Source organism: Papaver somniferum, chromosome 4 (genome assembly GCF_003573695.1).
Source record: "Papaver somniferum cultivar HN1 chromosome 4, ASM357369v1, whole genome shotgun sequence".
Taxonomy (NCBI): domain Eukaryota; kingdom Viridiplantae; phylum Streptophyta; class Magnoliopsida; order Ranunculales; family Papaveraceae; genus Papaver; species Papaver somniferum.
This window is the reverse complement of record NC_039361.1, coordinates 152,174,712-152,186,377: the sequence shown is the minus strand read 5'-3', so window position 1 is coordinate 152,186,377 and position 11,666 is coordinate 152,174,712. Positions and strand designations below refer to the sequence as shown.

General features: G+C 37.7%; 3 protein-coding genes across 9 annotated transcripts; 1 reads left to right on the top strand and 2 right to left on the bottom strand.

The window, feature by feature from the left end:
- Positions 1-1,515: 1,515 nt before the first annotated feature.
- On the top strand, positions 1,516-4,435 carry LOC113274365. 7 transcript variants are annotated; one of them, XR_003322970.1, is made up of 7 exons: positions 1,516-1,640; positions 2,391-2,496; positions 2,610-2,762; positions 2,969-3,069; positions 3,639-3,744; positions 3,870-4,051; positions 4,189-4,318. XR_003322970.1 is itself a non-coding variant. In XM_026523781.1 (7 exons), the coding sequence occupies exons 1-6, from the start codon at positions 1,546-1,548 to the stop codon at positions 3,978-3,980; spliced, it is 672 nt and encodes a 223-aa protein (XP_026379566.1). In that variant the 5' UTR covers positions 1,516-1,545; the 3' UTR covers positions 3,981-3,999; positions 4,229-4,435. The 7 variants fall into 7 exon arrangements, 6 of the variants coding, with proteins under 6 accessions (XP_026379566.1, XP_026379563.1, XP_026379564.1 ...); XM_026523781.1 differs by having other exon boundaries at positions 3,870-3,999; positions 4,229-4,435; XM_026523778.1 differs by having other exon boundaries at positions 3,832-3,999; positions 4,229-4,435.
- A 277-nt stretch (positions 4,436-4,712) lies between these two features.
- LOC113271597 lies at positions 4,713-7,632 on the bottom strand. Its single transcript, XM_026521496.1, has 8 exons — positions 7,434-7,632; positions 7,176-7,264; positions 6,709-6,955; positions 6,440-6,559; positions 6,155-6,311; positions 5,916-6,052; positions 5,803-5,838; positions 4,713-5,609 (listed from the first exon to the last, which is right to left on the bottom strand). The coding sequence occupies exons 5-8, from the start codon at positions 6,291-6,293 to the stop codon at positions 4,875-4,877; spliced, it is 1,047 nt and encodes a 348-aa protein (XP_026377281.1). The 5' UTR covers positions 6,294-6,311; positions 6,440-6,559; positions 6,709-6,955; positions 7,176-7,264; positions 7,434-7,632; the 3' UTR covers positions 4,713-4,874.
- A 298-nt stretch (positions 7,633-7,930) lies between these two features.
- Positions 7,931-11,412, bottom strand: LOC113273302. Its single transcript, XM_026523045.1, has 10 exons — positions 11,354-11,412; positions 10,798-11,045; positions 10,562-10,663; positions 10,332-10,454; positions 10,099-10,221; positions 9,864-9,986; positions 9,594-9,750; positions 9,366-9,502; positions 9,233-9,268; positions 7,931-8,788 (listed from the first exon to the last, which is right to left on the bottom strand). The coding sequence occupies exons 2-10, from the start codon at positions 11,026-11,028 to the stop codon at positions 8,153-8,155; spliced, it is 1,668 nt and encodes a 555-aa protein (XP_026378830.1). The 5' UTR covers positions 11,029-11,045; positions 11,354-11,412; the 3' UTR covers positions 7,931-8,152.
- Positions 11,413-11,666: the final 254 nt, after the last annotated feature.

Here is an 11,666-nt window from a genome sequence, read left to right as displayed (position 1 = left end):
AGTAAGAATACTTTAAAAACATTGCTCCAGAGGGTTTACCATCAAACATTTTGAAATTGAAGATCGATGCACATATTATGTTGTTGCAGAATGTTGATGCAAAAAATGGTTTATGTAATGGTACCAGGTTAATAATCAAAGAGTTCTTCCTGAAATGTATAGACGGTGTAATTATTAATGGGAATTCTGTAGGTACACGAGTCTTCATTCACAGGATGCCACTGGAGTCACCTGAGAATCTGAAGCTCCCATACAAGTTTAAACGTAAACAATTTCCAATCCGTTTGTGTTTTTCCTTTACAGTCAACAAAGCGCAATGGCAAACAATCGACAATACATGTATTTTTTCCCTGAACATGTGTTTAGCCATGGTCAATTGTACGTTGCTCTCTCGAGAGGAGTGTCAAGTAGCAACACGAAAGTACTAGTGATTAAAGTCACTGTTGCAAAGAAGAAAGCAATGTACATAAAGAAGTCTTTCTGTTCTAGAAAACTACGAGTTTTGATTACACATTCACGATGTAAAAGATATTTATGATTGAAAAATTATTAAGAGTTACTTTTTGTAGATTAGCTTGAAATGAGTTTTCAGCAATTGGCATTGATCATTAACCGAGTGTTGACTTTAAAACTGTTGACTACTACACGAAAAAGAAATAAATTACGGAACGAATGGAACGGCAAGTGAATAACATTTTGTAAACGGAGTCGTGAATAACATTTTGGATCTCACGAAACGATAAATGCATTCTATATTTTATAAACGAAGGAGTCATGAATAGCATTTTGGATCTAACAAACAAGTCCATGGACTGGCGTTAAAAAGGCTCGTAATATTTGTACCAAGTTAACTATTTATTGCTGGGTAAGGCGGGAAGGTAGTCAATAGCCTAGTTAGCAATTGGGGGTACGGAAAACGTTCGGAACGGGATACGTACGAGTATTATACGGATTTGTAAAATTCAAATTCGGTCAACGGTTCGTGATTCGGCAGTAATACAGAACGACATACGCACGTGTATAATTAGTTTTAGAGATATGAATTCGACGTACAAAATTTGACATATATTAATCTGTTAAAAAGTCATTTTTAATATAATCCCTCCTTAAATACAATAATTTAATAGTTGACATGAACTATATATATGATATATGAATTGCAATCAGCAAATAACATGTATGTTGGTGGTATTGGAATCAGATTGGTGTATGTAAAATTTTAAAAGAAAAATATAATAAAGAATGATAATTTAGTGATGATGTGGCAAAGTATTATACGAGCCGTATGATTATGTAATTCATAAATACGCGCATAATTCGTTTTGAGCTGGAAATTCGCGAATCTAAGTCGGGGTTCCAGTTATACGGCTGATTCGTTTTGAGCTGGAAATTCACGAATCTGAATCGGGGTTCCAATTATACGGCTGATACGTACTGATTCGATCGATACAGACGGATTCGCGAATTATACGAGTATAATTGGCGAACTTACTAACTACGGTCAGTAGAGGACCGTTGGAGTCCCGAGAGGGAGAGAGTAAAACGATGGCGGATATTTCTAACTCCAAAACTTTGCATTCGACGGATGTTTCTGATCCTTCACTTGGTGGCTCTAAGCGTTTGCGTAGGGTTCTGCCTCGGTAATTCTATTTTAATTTTTCTAACGATTTTCTAATCGATCTTGGCTGGGGTTTTGAAATCCTTAATTGAGTTGTAAATTGCGATTTTTTTTTCTGAGATTTTGAAGCCACTTTTTGCTATGGGGTTTTGAAATTGAAATGCCAATTGAATTATAAATTGCCATTCTTTTGGGGGGATTTTGAAGCCCCTGTTTGTTATTTATTTGTTGATTCATCCCTCGTTCAGTGGATATATTCCAACTTCTCTAATTGTTATAAACATTTTTTTATGATATCCAATCTGCGCTGGGGTTTCTACTGTTAGTTTCTGGATTTTATTTGCAATTCATATTTACCAAATGCTTGATTTAACTTATTATACAATTCATCTTGTTTTTGTTGCCATTTTTGCTTACAGTTCTATTCGCAACATGAGAACATACTCTAATTGACACACAACATGAAAACATACTAAACTTCTCCGCAGCCGCCAGCATTCCGCCCAGCCAACTTAGGCAGTACTAGTTAGTCATCATTGTATAGTTTTGAGTGATTTTCTGTTGGAATTTTGTTTTCAAACATGAATTGAATGTCTTGGTGAAAGCTTGTTTATGAACATAGAGCAAGTAGGGGTTATGATTTCCGAAGAGAATCTTAAACTGGGACATGGTTAACTGGTTATTGGCACATCTCTTTATCACAAGCTCAATTGAATGCTTTTGATTTGCTCAAACTTTTGAGTGATTTTGGTTTTAATCTTGGCTGTTTCAGGCGTAAAACTGAACCCAAAGAGGAACATACCTGCACAACTAAAGAACTCCATGATTTAGTAAGACCGTATGCAATGGATGCCATAAGTTTTTATAGCGAAATAACAGTCAGTTCTCTTCTGAATCTTCTCTATTGCTATTCTTGAATTCGATCTCCATTTTTTGTGGGATTCCCTTAATCTTTCTTTTTTATTCTGTTGCCTTGGCCTAAAACTCGTAGGGCACAAAATATGAGCTGGTGGAACCTGGTTACATTGCACATGCGCTTCTTTTGAAATGCCTTGTTCACCATCTCGACTTCACAGCCAAAAAGACTGATGTTGATGATGCTCCAGAGGAGATATTTTTTGCTGAACTGACAACTATCAACAAGGTTCGTTGTGTCAAGGTTTGCAAATGCATGGGGCCAAAAAAATCAATTTCAAGTTTGTATTTAACATGTAGTTGTGGTTTCATTCGTCTCTTACTGCTAGTGTTAGGTGCATTTTTATTCTTGCTAATTGATTTGTTTGTCACATGGATATCACTGTTATGATTTATGACTATTTATGTTGGCAACTCTATGACTTTGTCTTGCAGGAGATAAAAAACAATGGCTGCCGTTATTGCATGAATTACAATGTTCAGCATCCTAGGGATGGAGGATTCATGGCTAGGGGTGCTGGATTATTCCGTGATGAGTAAAATCAATAATCCCTGGCTTGTTGGCGGTGAACATTTTATGAACATAACATTGTCGGTTGTGTATATTGAAACTTAAGTTAGAGTTTGACAATATTTGACGCATGCGTAGTTTCCTTTTGATATTTGTGCCTCTGAAGAAAATCTAGCCCATGTTAAGGGTGTTGTACTGGTTGTGTATTCGGACATATTTAAAAGTTCGTGAGCAACTGAAGGATGCATATCGGTTTTAGAAAACTTCGGATCTTTGAATTTCGATCTAAACTTCCATAAGACTTAATTCTCTTTAGAACTAGATATGAGCTACTGCATTATTGCGATTTCTTCACCGTGTTTATGCTTTGAGTGATTTTTCTGTTGGAATTTTGTTTCTAAATATGAATTCAATGTCTTGGTAAAAGCTTGTTTATGAACATAGGGCAAGTGGGGGGTTGTGATTTCCGAAGAGAATCTTAAACTAGACATGGTTAACTGGTTATTGGCACGTCTCTTTATCACAAACTCAATTGAACGCTTTAGATTTAATCGAACTTTTGAGTGATTTTGGTTTTAATCTTGGATGTTTCAGGCCTAATGATATTCCCAGAAGGGAACGTAACTCCACATCTACAGGCAGCCATGATGTAGTAAGGCCATATGCAGTGGATGCCAGAAGTGTCTATAATGAAAGAACAGTCAGTTTTCTTCTGAATCTTTATTGCCTTTATTGAAATCAATCGCCATTTTGTTGGATTCCCTTAATTTTTGTTCTGTTGCCTTAGCCTAAAATTCGTAGGGTTCAAAATATGAGCTTGTGCAGCCTGGTTACATTACGCATGTGGATATCGGGATATGCTTTCTTCACCATCTCGACTTCACGGCTAAAAAGACTGATGTTGTTGATGCTCCAGAGGAGATGTTTTTTTGCTGAACTGACAACTATCAACAAGGTTAGTTATGTCAAGGCTTGCAGATGCATGGGGCCAAAAATAGTAATTTCAGGTTTGTATTTAGCATGTAGATATGGTTTTGGTGGTTTTGTTCGTCTCTTACTGCTACTGCTACTGTGGTTTCATTCGTCTCAATCAGGGATCACTATTATGATTTATGACTGCTTGTGTTGGGAACTCATCTTGCAGGAGATAAAAACAGTGGCTGATGTTATTGCATGTCTTACAGTGTTCAGCATCCGGGGGTGAAGGATTCATGGCTGACGGTGCTGGATTATTCCGTGATTTATAAAAACTATAATTCCCTGGCTTTTGGCAGTGAACTTTTTATGAACATAACAATGTCAGTTGTGTATATTGAGACTTAATATCTAAAAGTTTGTGAGCAACTCAAGGATGCATATTCATTTTAAAAAGCTTTGGAGCCTTGAATGTCGATCTAAACTTCCTTAAAACTTAATTCTCTTAAGAACTTCTAGATATGAGCTACTGCATATAATAAGCAAGTTACCGACGAGAGTTAAGAGATTAACTTTCATCTTGAAGTTAAGAGATTAACTTGTCATTGTCAAGACCTCTCCAATCTTCAGTACTCAGCTCGCACACCCAAATTTGCAACCAGCCACAAATATTTGCACATTCTAATTCTTCCCCTGACAGCTTTATAGGACTAAACAAATCTAGCAGAGGTTTTACTCAATATACAGCTTTTGTACTAAAACTTCAATATGTATTACTTACTAATCACATACCCTGTCCCTCGAGACATTACTAAAAGTGCAGGGCAACAAACAACATTCACTTCAACCTGAAAGCTAGCAAAAAAGTTTCTTCCTCCCGCTATCCGGGGTTATCACTCCCGAAATAAGACACATCTACTGCTGAGAGATTGCGGATGATGCAGGCACTGATGACTGATTATAAAATCCACCTTCTGATCCTGGAAATTCTTGACAGAACTTTGAAGGTTGGTCGGAAGACACGCCTGCAACTGCATAACTGTTTGGTGCACTTGTCATAGATGCGGCACTACTCTGCATGAACTGGCTTTGTGGTAAAGGGGTAGGAGGTAATGTTAAGGGCAATGACGACGATGAAAGAATTGGATCCGGTGAGGGTGGTTTCTGTTGTTGCATTGATTGCTCAGAAGTGACTGCAGCATCATGTTGCAATGGTTCAGGGTGTGGACAAGAAGGTAAGGGATCTGACGCTGGTTGCTGAGACTGTATACCTGAAGGTGTTACATTTTCGAGTTTGATCCTCTTTAATGAAGAAAACTCAATAGGAGGAGGGTGATTTTGCTGGTTCACAATGCCGTCGTTAGATGCTAGAGAGTTATGGACAAATGAGACTGTGAGTTCTGTAGCCACAATTGCAGCTGCAGACTTTGAAGTATCCTCTTCCATGTTGGAAGAAATGCTGGTGACAACGGGACCTGGTCTCTCTTTCTCGTCCCCATTAGCCACTGGAGTTTCTGAAGTGACACTTGAAGGTATGCCAGCGACAGTGCTTGTTTCCTTCAACCTTTCCATAGTTTGCACATTTCCGCTATTGCAGTTTATTGACTGTTCGCAGATGTTTACAACCTGTTCTGATCGAGTCTGAGCAGCCTGAGGGTGGACGTTTCACAAAAATTAATGAATAATGTAACGTGGAGCTTGAGAGAGACTAGTTTTTGTTCACGAGTCACATCATAGTTACTTCAAAAGAAAGAGCCGACATATCCAGCGGGACAAAACCAACCAAGTAGAAAGAATTAGAATTTATTCTACCAAACCAGGTCGTAAAAGTTTGAAATTGTACCTGTAACTGGACATGGACTTGCTTCAACTTTAATTTCTGAAAACCAAATTTGCCATTAACTCATCAATAAAACCAGACAATCCAGAATTCAGATATCAGGAAACCTAACCAACCTGCTCTTCAAGAGCCTCCCTTAAGCGTGAGACAAGATTTGTTCTTGATGATTCAACTGCTGTCAACTGCTCAATGCTTTCTCTCAGTATACCATGCTGCTCCTGAAGCTCGGCCAGTACAGACTCATTGAATTTCCCTATCCATTAAAGAGAAACCCTCTGAGCTCTAGTTAAGGAAAATATATGTCGATGAGTTATTTCCTGATAGTCAACTTAGATTTACTCATCTTAGGCGATACCCGAGCTATAATCACCGCCAATTTCCTTATCTACTCTATCAACAAAAGAAACAGCTTCCCTGCATTTGCTCAATAAAGCTTCTTCATCGACAGGGCCATCATATACAATTTCATAACTCAAAATAATTTTCTCCACCATACTTCCATCAGACTGTTTCTGCATAACGGGAAAAAAACAACAATAAACAAATTAAAAAATGAAGTACTGAAAACATCTTTGCACCTCAAACGAAAGTGACAAATTCCTAACATATGGACACCCATCTACTCGAACCAGGTACCCACCACTTTTTCTCTTAAAGTTCCTCCATCTCTATTGCTCCTCTCCAAGTTCCGTTCCAGAAGCTCTTCTTTTAATACTTTCCCCTGGACATAAAAAACTTTTCTCTCTTCCCAGATACCAATCTACATGTGCAGAACAGCAAAATAGGATGAACAAACATAACATAGAGAAAATATAGTAGATAAACTTTAACCTACCAACAGGTGCATAAGGCATTTTTCATATTATCCAACAAGGAACTACATTGCCCAACAACTAGGTGTGCACGTACCAGTCGTTCAGCAGCCTTCTTTTTCGCCTCTTCTCCATTCTCGACTACATCATGGAGAGCACCTGGAAGAACTTCCAAAATTCAACAACAAATTCTGGACCCTTTTCCAGACTTCTCTGCAGTACATCATTTGCAAGATAGAGAAAAGCCAATTTCTGGTCCTTAGGGGAACAATGGAACTGTCTAGCCCATGTTTCCACAATTTGCTTAGCTTTATTTCTATGACACATACACCATTGCGATAGAGCTACATAGAGTTAAGTAAATCAAGCAAAGAACATCAACACATAAATTCAACCACATAATATTTTGATTTAGTTAGTTATGGCCAAGCATCCCAAATGTTCTGCATGAAAGCGACGTAAACCCCCTTGATTACAAGAAATTTTACCTCCTCCACCAAACAAGAGTTACTCAGAATAATGTACCACAACAGCAGAAAGACCTCACAAATACATGAAGGATACAGTGAATGCATTTCTTTGAACAATTGAGGTTGGCTAGTTTTTCCCCCAACTTCTGTTCATCAAATGTACCTCCATCCATGGTTCCCAAACTATAATCCAACAGAGATGAACACAACAAGAAAAACAAATATATTACTAAATACGCGCAAACCCATGATTCAATGTACCAAAATATGCAACTCCAGAACAAGAATTATGTGTAAAAAATTGATAGTATTTTTTTATTTTTTCTGACATAATTGAGAAACAGAAGCTAACCTGTTGATATAAATGTAGCTGCTGAAGGAGAGAGATGATTATCTGCTTAAGCTGTGCATTTTCTTTCTTAGGGTTTTAGTTTTAGTGATGCATACAGTCATTTGGTTTTTTTTTTTCCTTCATTTGGGTTTTCTTAGGGTTTTTTGCTTAATGGAATCTGTACTAGTAGAGTTATGAATCGTTTTAGATACAGTAGTTTGAAAGCTGAGTTGTATCCAGACCTACAAACATCCGCTGATCTCATAAGCAAGGGGACGTTAATTCCTAGGACAATTAAATTCTTCTAGGATTTTATTGGACCAAAAAAAAGGTTCAACTTTCGTGAGTCGGACCAGAGTCCTACAATCTATAACCCCAATTTTTTGTACTATTACCAAAGTGCACTCCAACCATCTCATTTCTCAGAAAAATTATCCCAAAAAACAAGTGCAAGTAACAAAAACTACTACTAACTAGCAGCCGCTCTTGCAAATGTCTTAACATGTTTTGATGACAAAATACTACTACTAGTTAGCTTCACATCTTTGCGTCCAAAAGGACTGTTTATACAACTTCTGTACTAAAACTTTATATGTACATACCCTCCTCCTATTGTGCCTCCAAAAGGTTACCCAAAACTGCAGGTAACAAAAACCATTCATTCCACTAAATACTACCAGTTGGCTATAAGCAGTGTTATCACCCTCCAAAAAAAAACTGACTTGCGGCGGAGTCTATTATTAAGAGGTTGAGGATGATGCTGACATTGAAATCATGCCTCTGACTGGATGTTTGCCCATTGAGGAACCGGTTGTCATAGGTGATGGTGGCTGTGCTTGCCGTGGAATTGGCATGCCAGAACTGTATGGTTTTTGCAGTGGCACAACTGGTAAGGCTACAGGTGATGATGACAAATGTTGAGGTGACCCAGGGAGTGGAATATAAGGTAAGGGTTCTGATGCTAGCTGCTGAGACTGTGCATAAGAAGGTGCACCATTTGCGAGTTTAGTCCTCTTTCCTGAAGGACACTTAACAAATGCAGAAGCATGATTTTGTTGGTTTCGAGTGTAGTCTTCGGCTGCTTGCAACTCACGGGAACGTTTAAGTCTTAATACCGCAGCTGCAAGACTCCAATTACCTTTTTTCATGTTAGAAGAACTTGTAGAGAATGACGGACCCTGTGGTGTATCCATGATGATGGGAGCTGATCTCCCTTTGTCATCTCCACTACCCCCTAGAGTTTCTGAAGTGAAACTTGGAGGTGAGACAGCAATGCTTGGTTTGTTCAACCTCTGCTCAGTTTGCAAATCCCGGCTTTTGGAATTCATCAGATGTTGGCAAATGTTCTCAGCCTTCTCCGATCGGATTTGAGCAGCCTGAAAAATGCATACTTCATTGAAATTTGAAAGTAATGAACAATGAAACACAAAAGCATAATTGTCTTCTAAACGACATTAAGACCATTTCTTGATTGGTGTGTGCCATTTTTGATGTCCCCAAAGGGATAAAGCATTTGGAGCAGATCAGAGTGCAACCAAAGGTTCAAATTTTAGAGATAAGTAATCTGGGACTAAATTAGAACAGTTCATATTTTCTGTCAGGCACTCGAAACTGACGAATCATAACATGTTTTGCTTTCGCTACAAAATAAAAGAGTGTATTGTTCTCCCATCAAGCTGGTTGATTCAAAATAAATGCACAGTCTTATAGCCTATCAAGCCGATAACATACTCTTGTTGCTTACACTAAGTGTTGGGGACTCTTAAAAAGGTTTGAAACTCGTACTATTAAATCAGGTTTGAAGAAATGTGAAAACTTACCTCTAAATGGAGACGGATTTGAACCAGCTTTAATTCCTGAGGATCAAACTTTCCCATTATTTTATGAACAAGACCAGCTAATATAAAATTTAGAAGCTGCGATCTTATTATAGCATATAGAAAACTAGCCAACCTGCTCTTTAAGAGCCTCCTTTAGAAGTGTGATAAGATTTGTTCTGGATGATTCAGCTGCAGACAACTGTTCAATGCTTTCTTTCAGTATACCATGCTGTTCATGTAGCTCATTCAGCTCAGATTGATTGAGCTTCCCTGTCCATCAAGCAAGAAAAATTCTGAGAAATCCATGAAATAAAAAAGAAGAGCAAATAATAATTTTACATTTTACTACTTTAGGCAGTACCTGTACTATTATCCCTGACAATTTCCTTATCCACTTTGTCAGTAAAAGCAATTGCTTTTCCACATTTTCTCAATAGAGATACTTCATCAACAGCTCCATCACATACAATTTCATAACTCAAAATAATTTTGTCGACCATACTTCCCACAGATTGTCTCTGCTTAATAAGAAAAGAAAACATAACAATGAACAGATTAGGAAACAGGAGATACTGACAGCAGTTTCACACCCTTGACATATGCACACTCAATACTCAAACCAGGTTCTCACCAGTTTTCTATCCAAAGTGTCTCCATCTCCATTGCCCTTCTCAATGCTGCTCCCCACGGGCTCATCATTTGTCAGTACTTTTCCTTGAACATCCGAAAAAAAATTATCTTCGCCAACACCGATCTATATGAGGAGAACAGCAGGACAAAATGAATGAATGATACAAGAAATGGAGAATTTAATTGAATACACACTTATACATATGCACATCCAAATACTCAAACTAGGTTCTTACCGGTTTTCTGCTCAAAGTGTCTACAGACCCATTGCTCTTCTCAATGCTGCATTTCATGGGCTCATCATTTTTCAGTACTTCTCCTTGAATATCAGAAAGTGTTTTCTCTTCACCAACACCGATCTATATGAGGAGAACAGCAGGACAAAATGAATGATACAAGAGATGGAGAATTTAAACAAGTACACAACACTTAACATATGCACATCCACATACTCAAACTAGGTTCTTACCGGTTTTCTGCTCAAAGTGTTTCCAGACCCATTGCTCTTTTCAATGCCGCATTTCATGGGCTCATCAGTTTTCAGTACTTTTCCTTGAATATCCAAAAGTGTTTTCTTTTCACCAACACCGATCTATATGAGGAGAACAGCAGGACAAAATGAATGATACAAGAGATGAAGAATTTAAATAAGTTCACACTTAACATATGCACATCCACATACTCAAACAAGGTTCTCACCAGTTTTCTGCTCAAAGTGCTTTTCTCCATGCTCCGTCTCGTGAGCTCATCTTTAAGTTTCCCCGGGATATCAAAAACTTTTCTCTCTTCCCAGATTTCTATCTACACAAGAAGGAGAAGAAGAACGATACACAAGAAAGATAAAATAGCTTAGTAACCCAACAGAAGGCCTTATTTTCAATGTTTATCCAACAAGGTATTGCATTGTACAGCAAGTAAAAGTTAACTGACCATACCAATCGATGGGCGGCATTCTTGTCAGACTCTGCTCCATTTTCAACTATATTACGGACAGCTTTTGGAAGAACTTTCCAAAATTCAACAATAAACTCTGGCCCCTTACTCCGACTGTTCTGTAGTATATCATTTGCTAGATACAGAAAAGCCAACCTCTGCTCTCGAGGGGAACAATGGAACTGTCTAGCCCATGTTTCAACAAGTTCCTTAGCTTTTCTTCTGTGAAACATACACCAGTGTGATACAGCTACACAGACTTAAGGAGGGCATCCAATGAACATAGAAAGGTATAAAGAGTGATATAGAACAAAGTCTAAGACTACCCCAAACAGGGGTACAACATATTACCACCACCAAACAAGATTACTCAAATAGTGGGTTGTTCACAAACAAATATCGAGTCTGCCTAGCTTTAAATCAACCTATTGAATAAAATTACTACAACAGACACACTAATTTCATGTTTTGACAAATTACCAACCAAGATGGGCAATTTTCTCCAATGGAAAAAAATAAAATAAAAACATAGTATAAGCTGCATAGCAAAAAGGATACTTTGAATGCTCAACTGTGAACAATCAAGCTTGGCTAGCTTCTCTACCAGAAGGTATCCATTAAATGCGAGACTCATCTTCACAGAATATAACCTGCTGAATGGAAAAAAAATATGGAACCTATGAAGCAAAAGAAACAAAATTTTAGTAAGGGTACAATTTTGCTAACACAGTTTCACTTTGAAAAAAAAATCATTTTTTTTTACTTCGAGTTACAACCCATAATGAGGTAAACAATTGCATAACTCAAACCCATGTTTCAATGTAGAAAACCTAAAACCCTATATCAAAAATTATACCAAAAGTTGAGATTA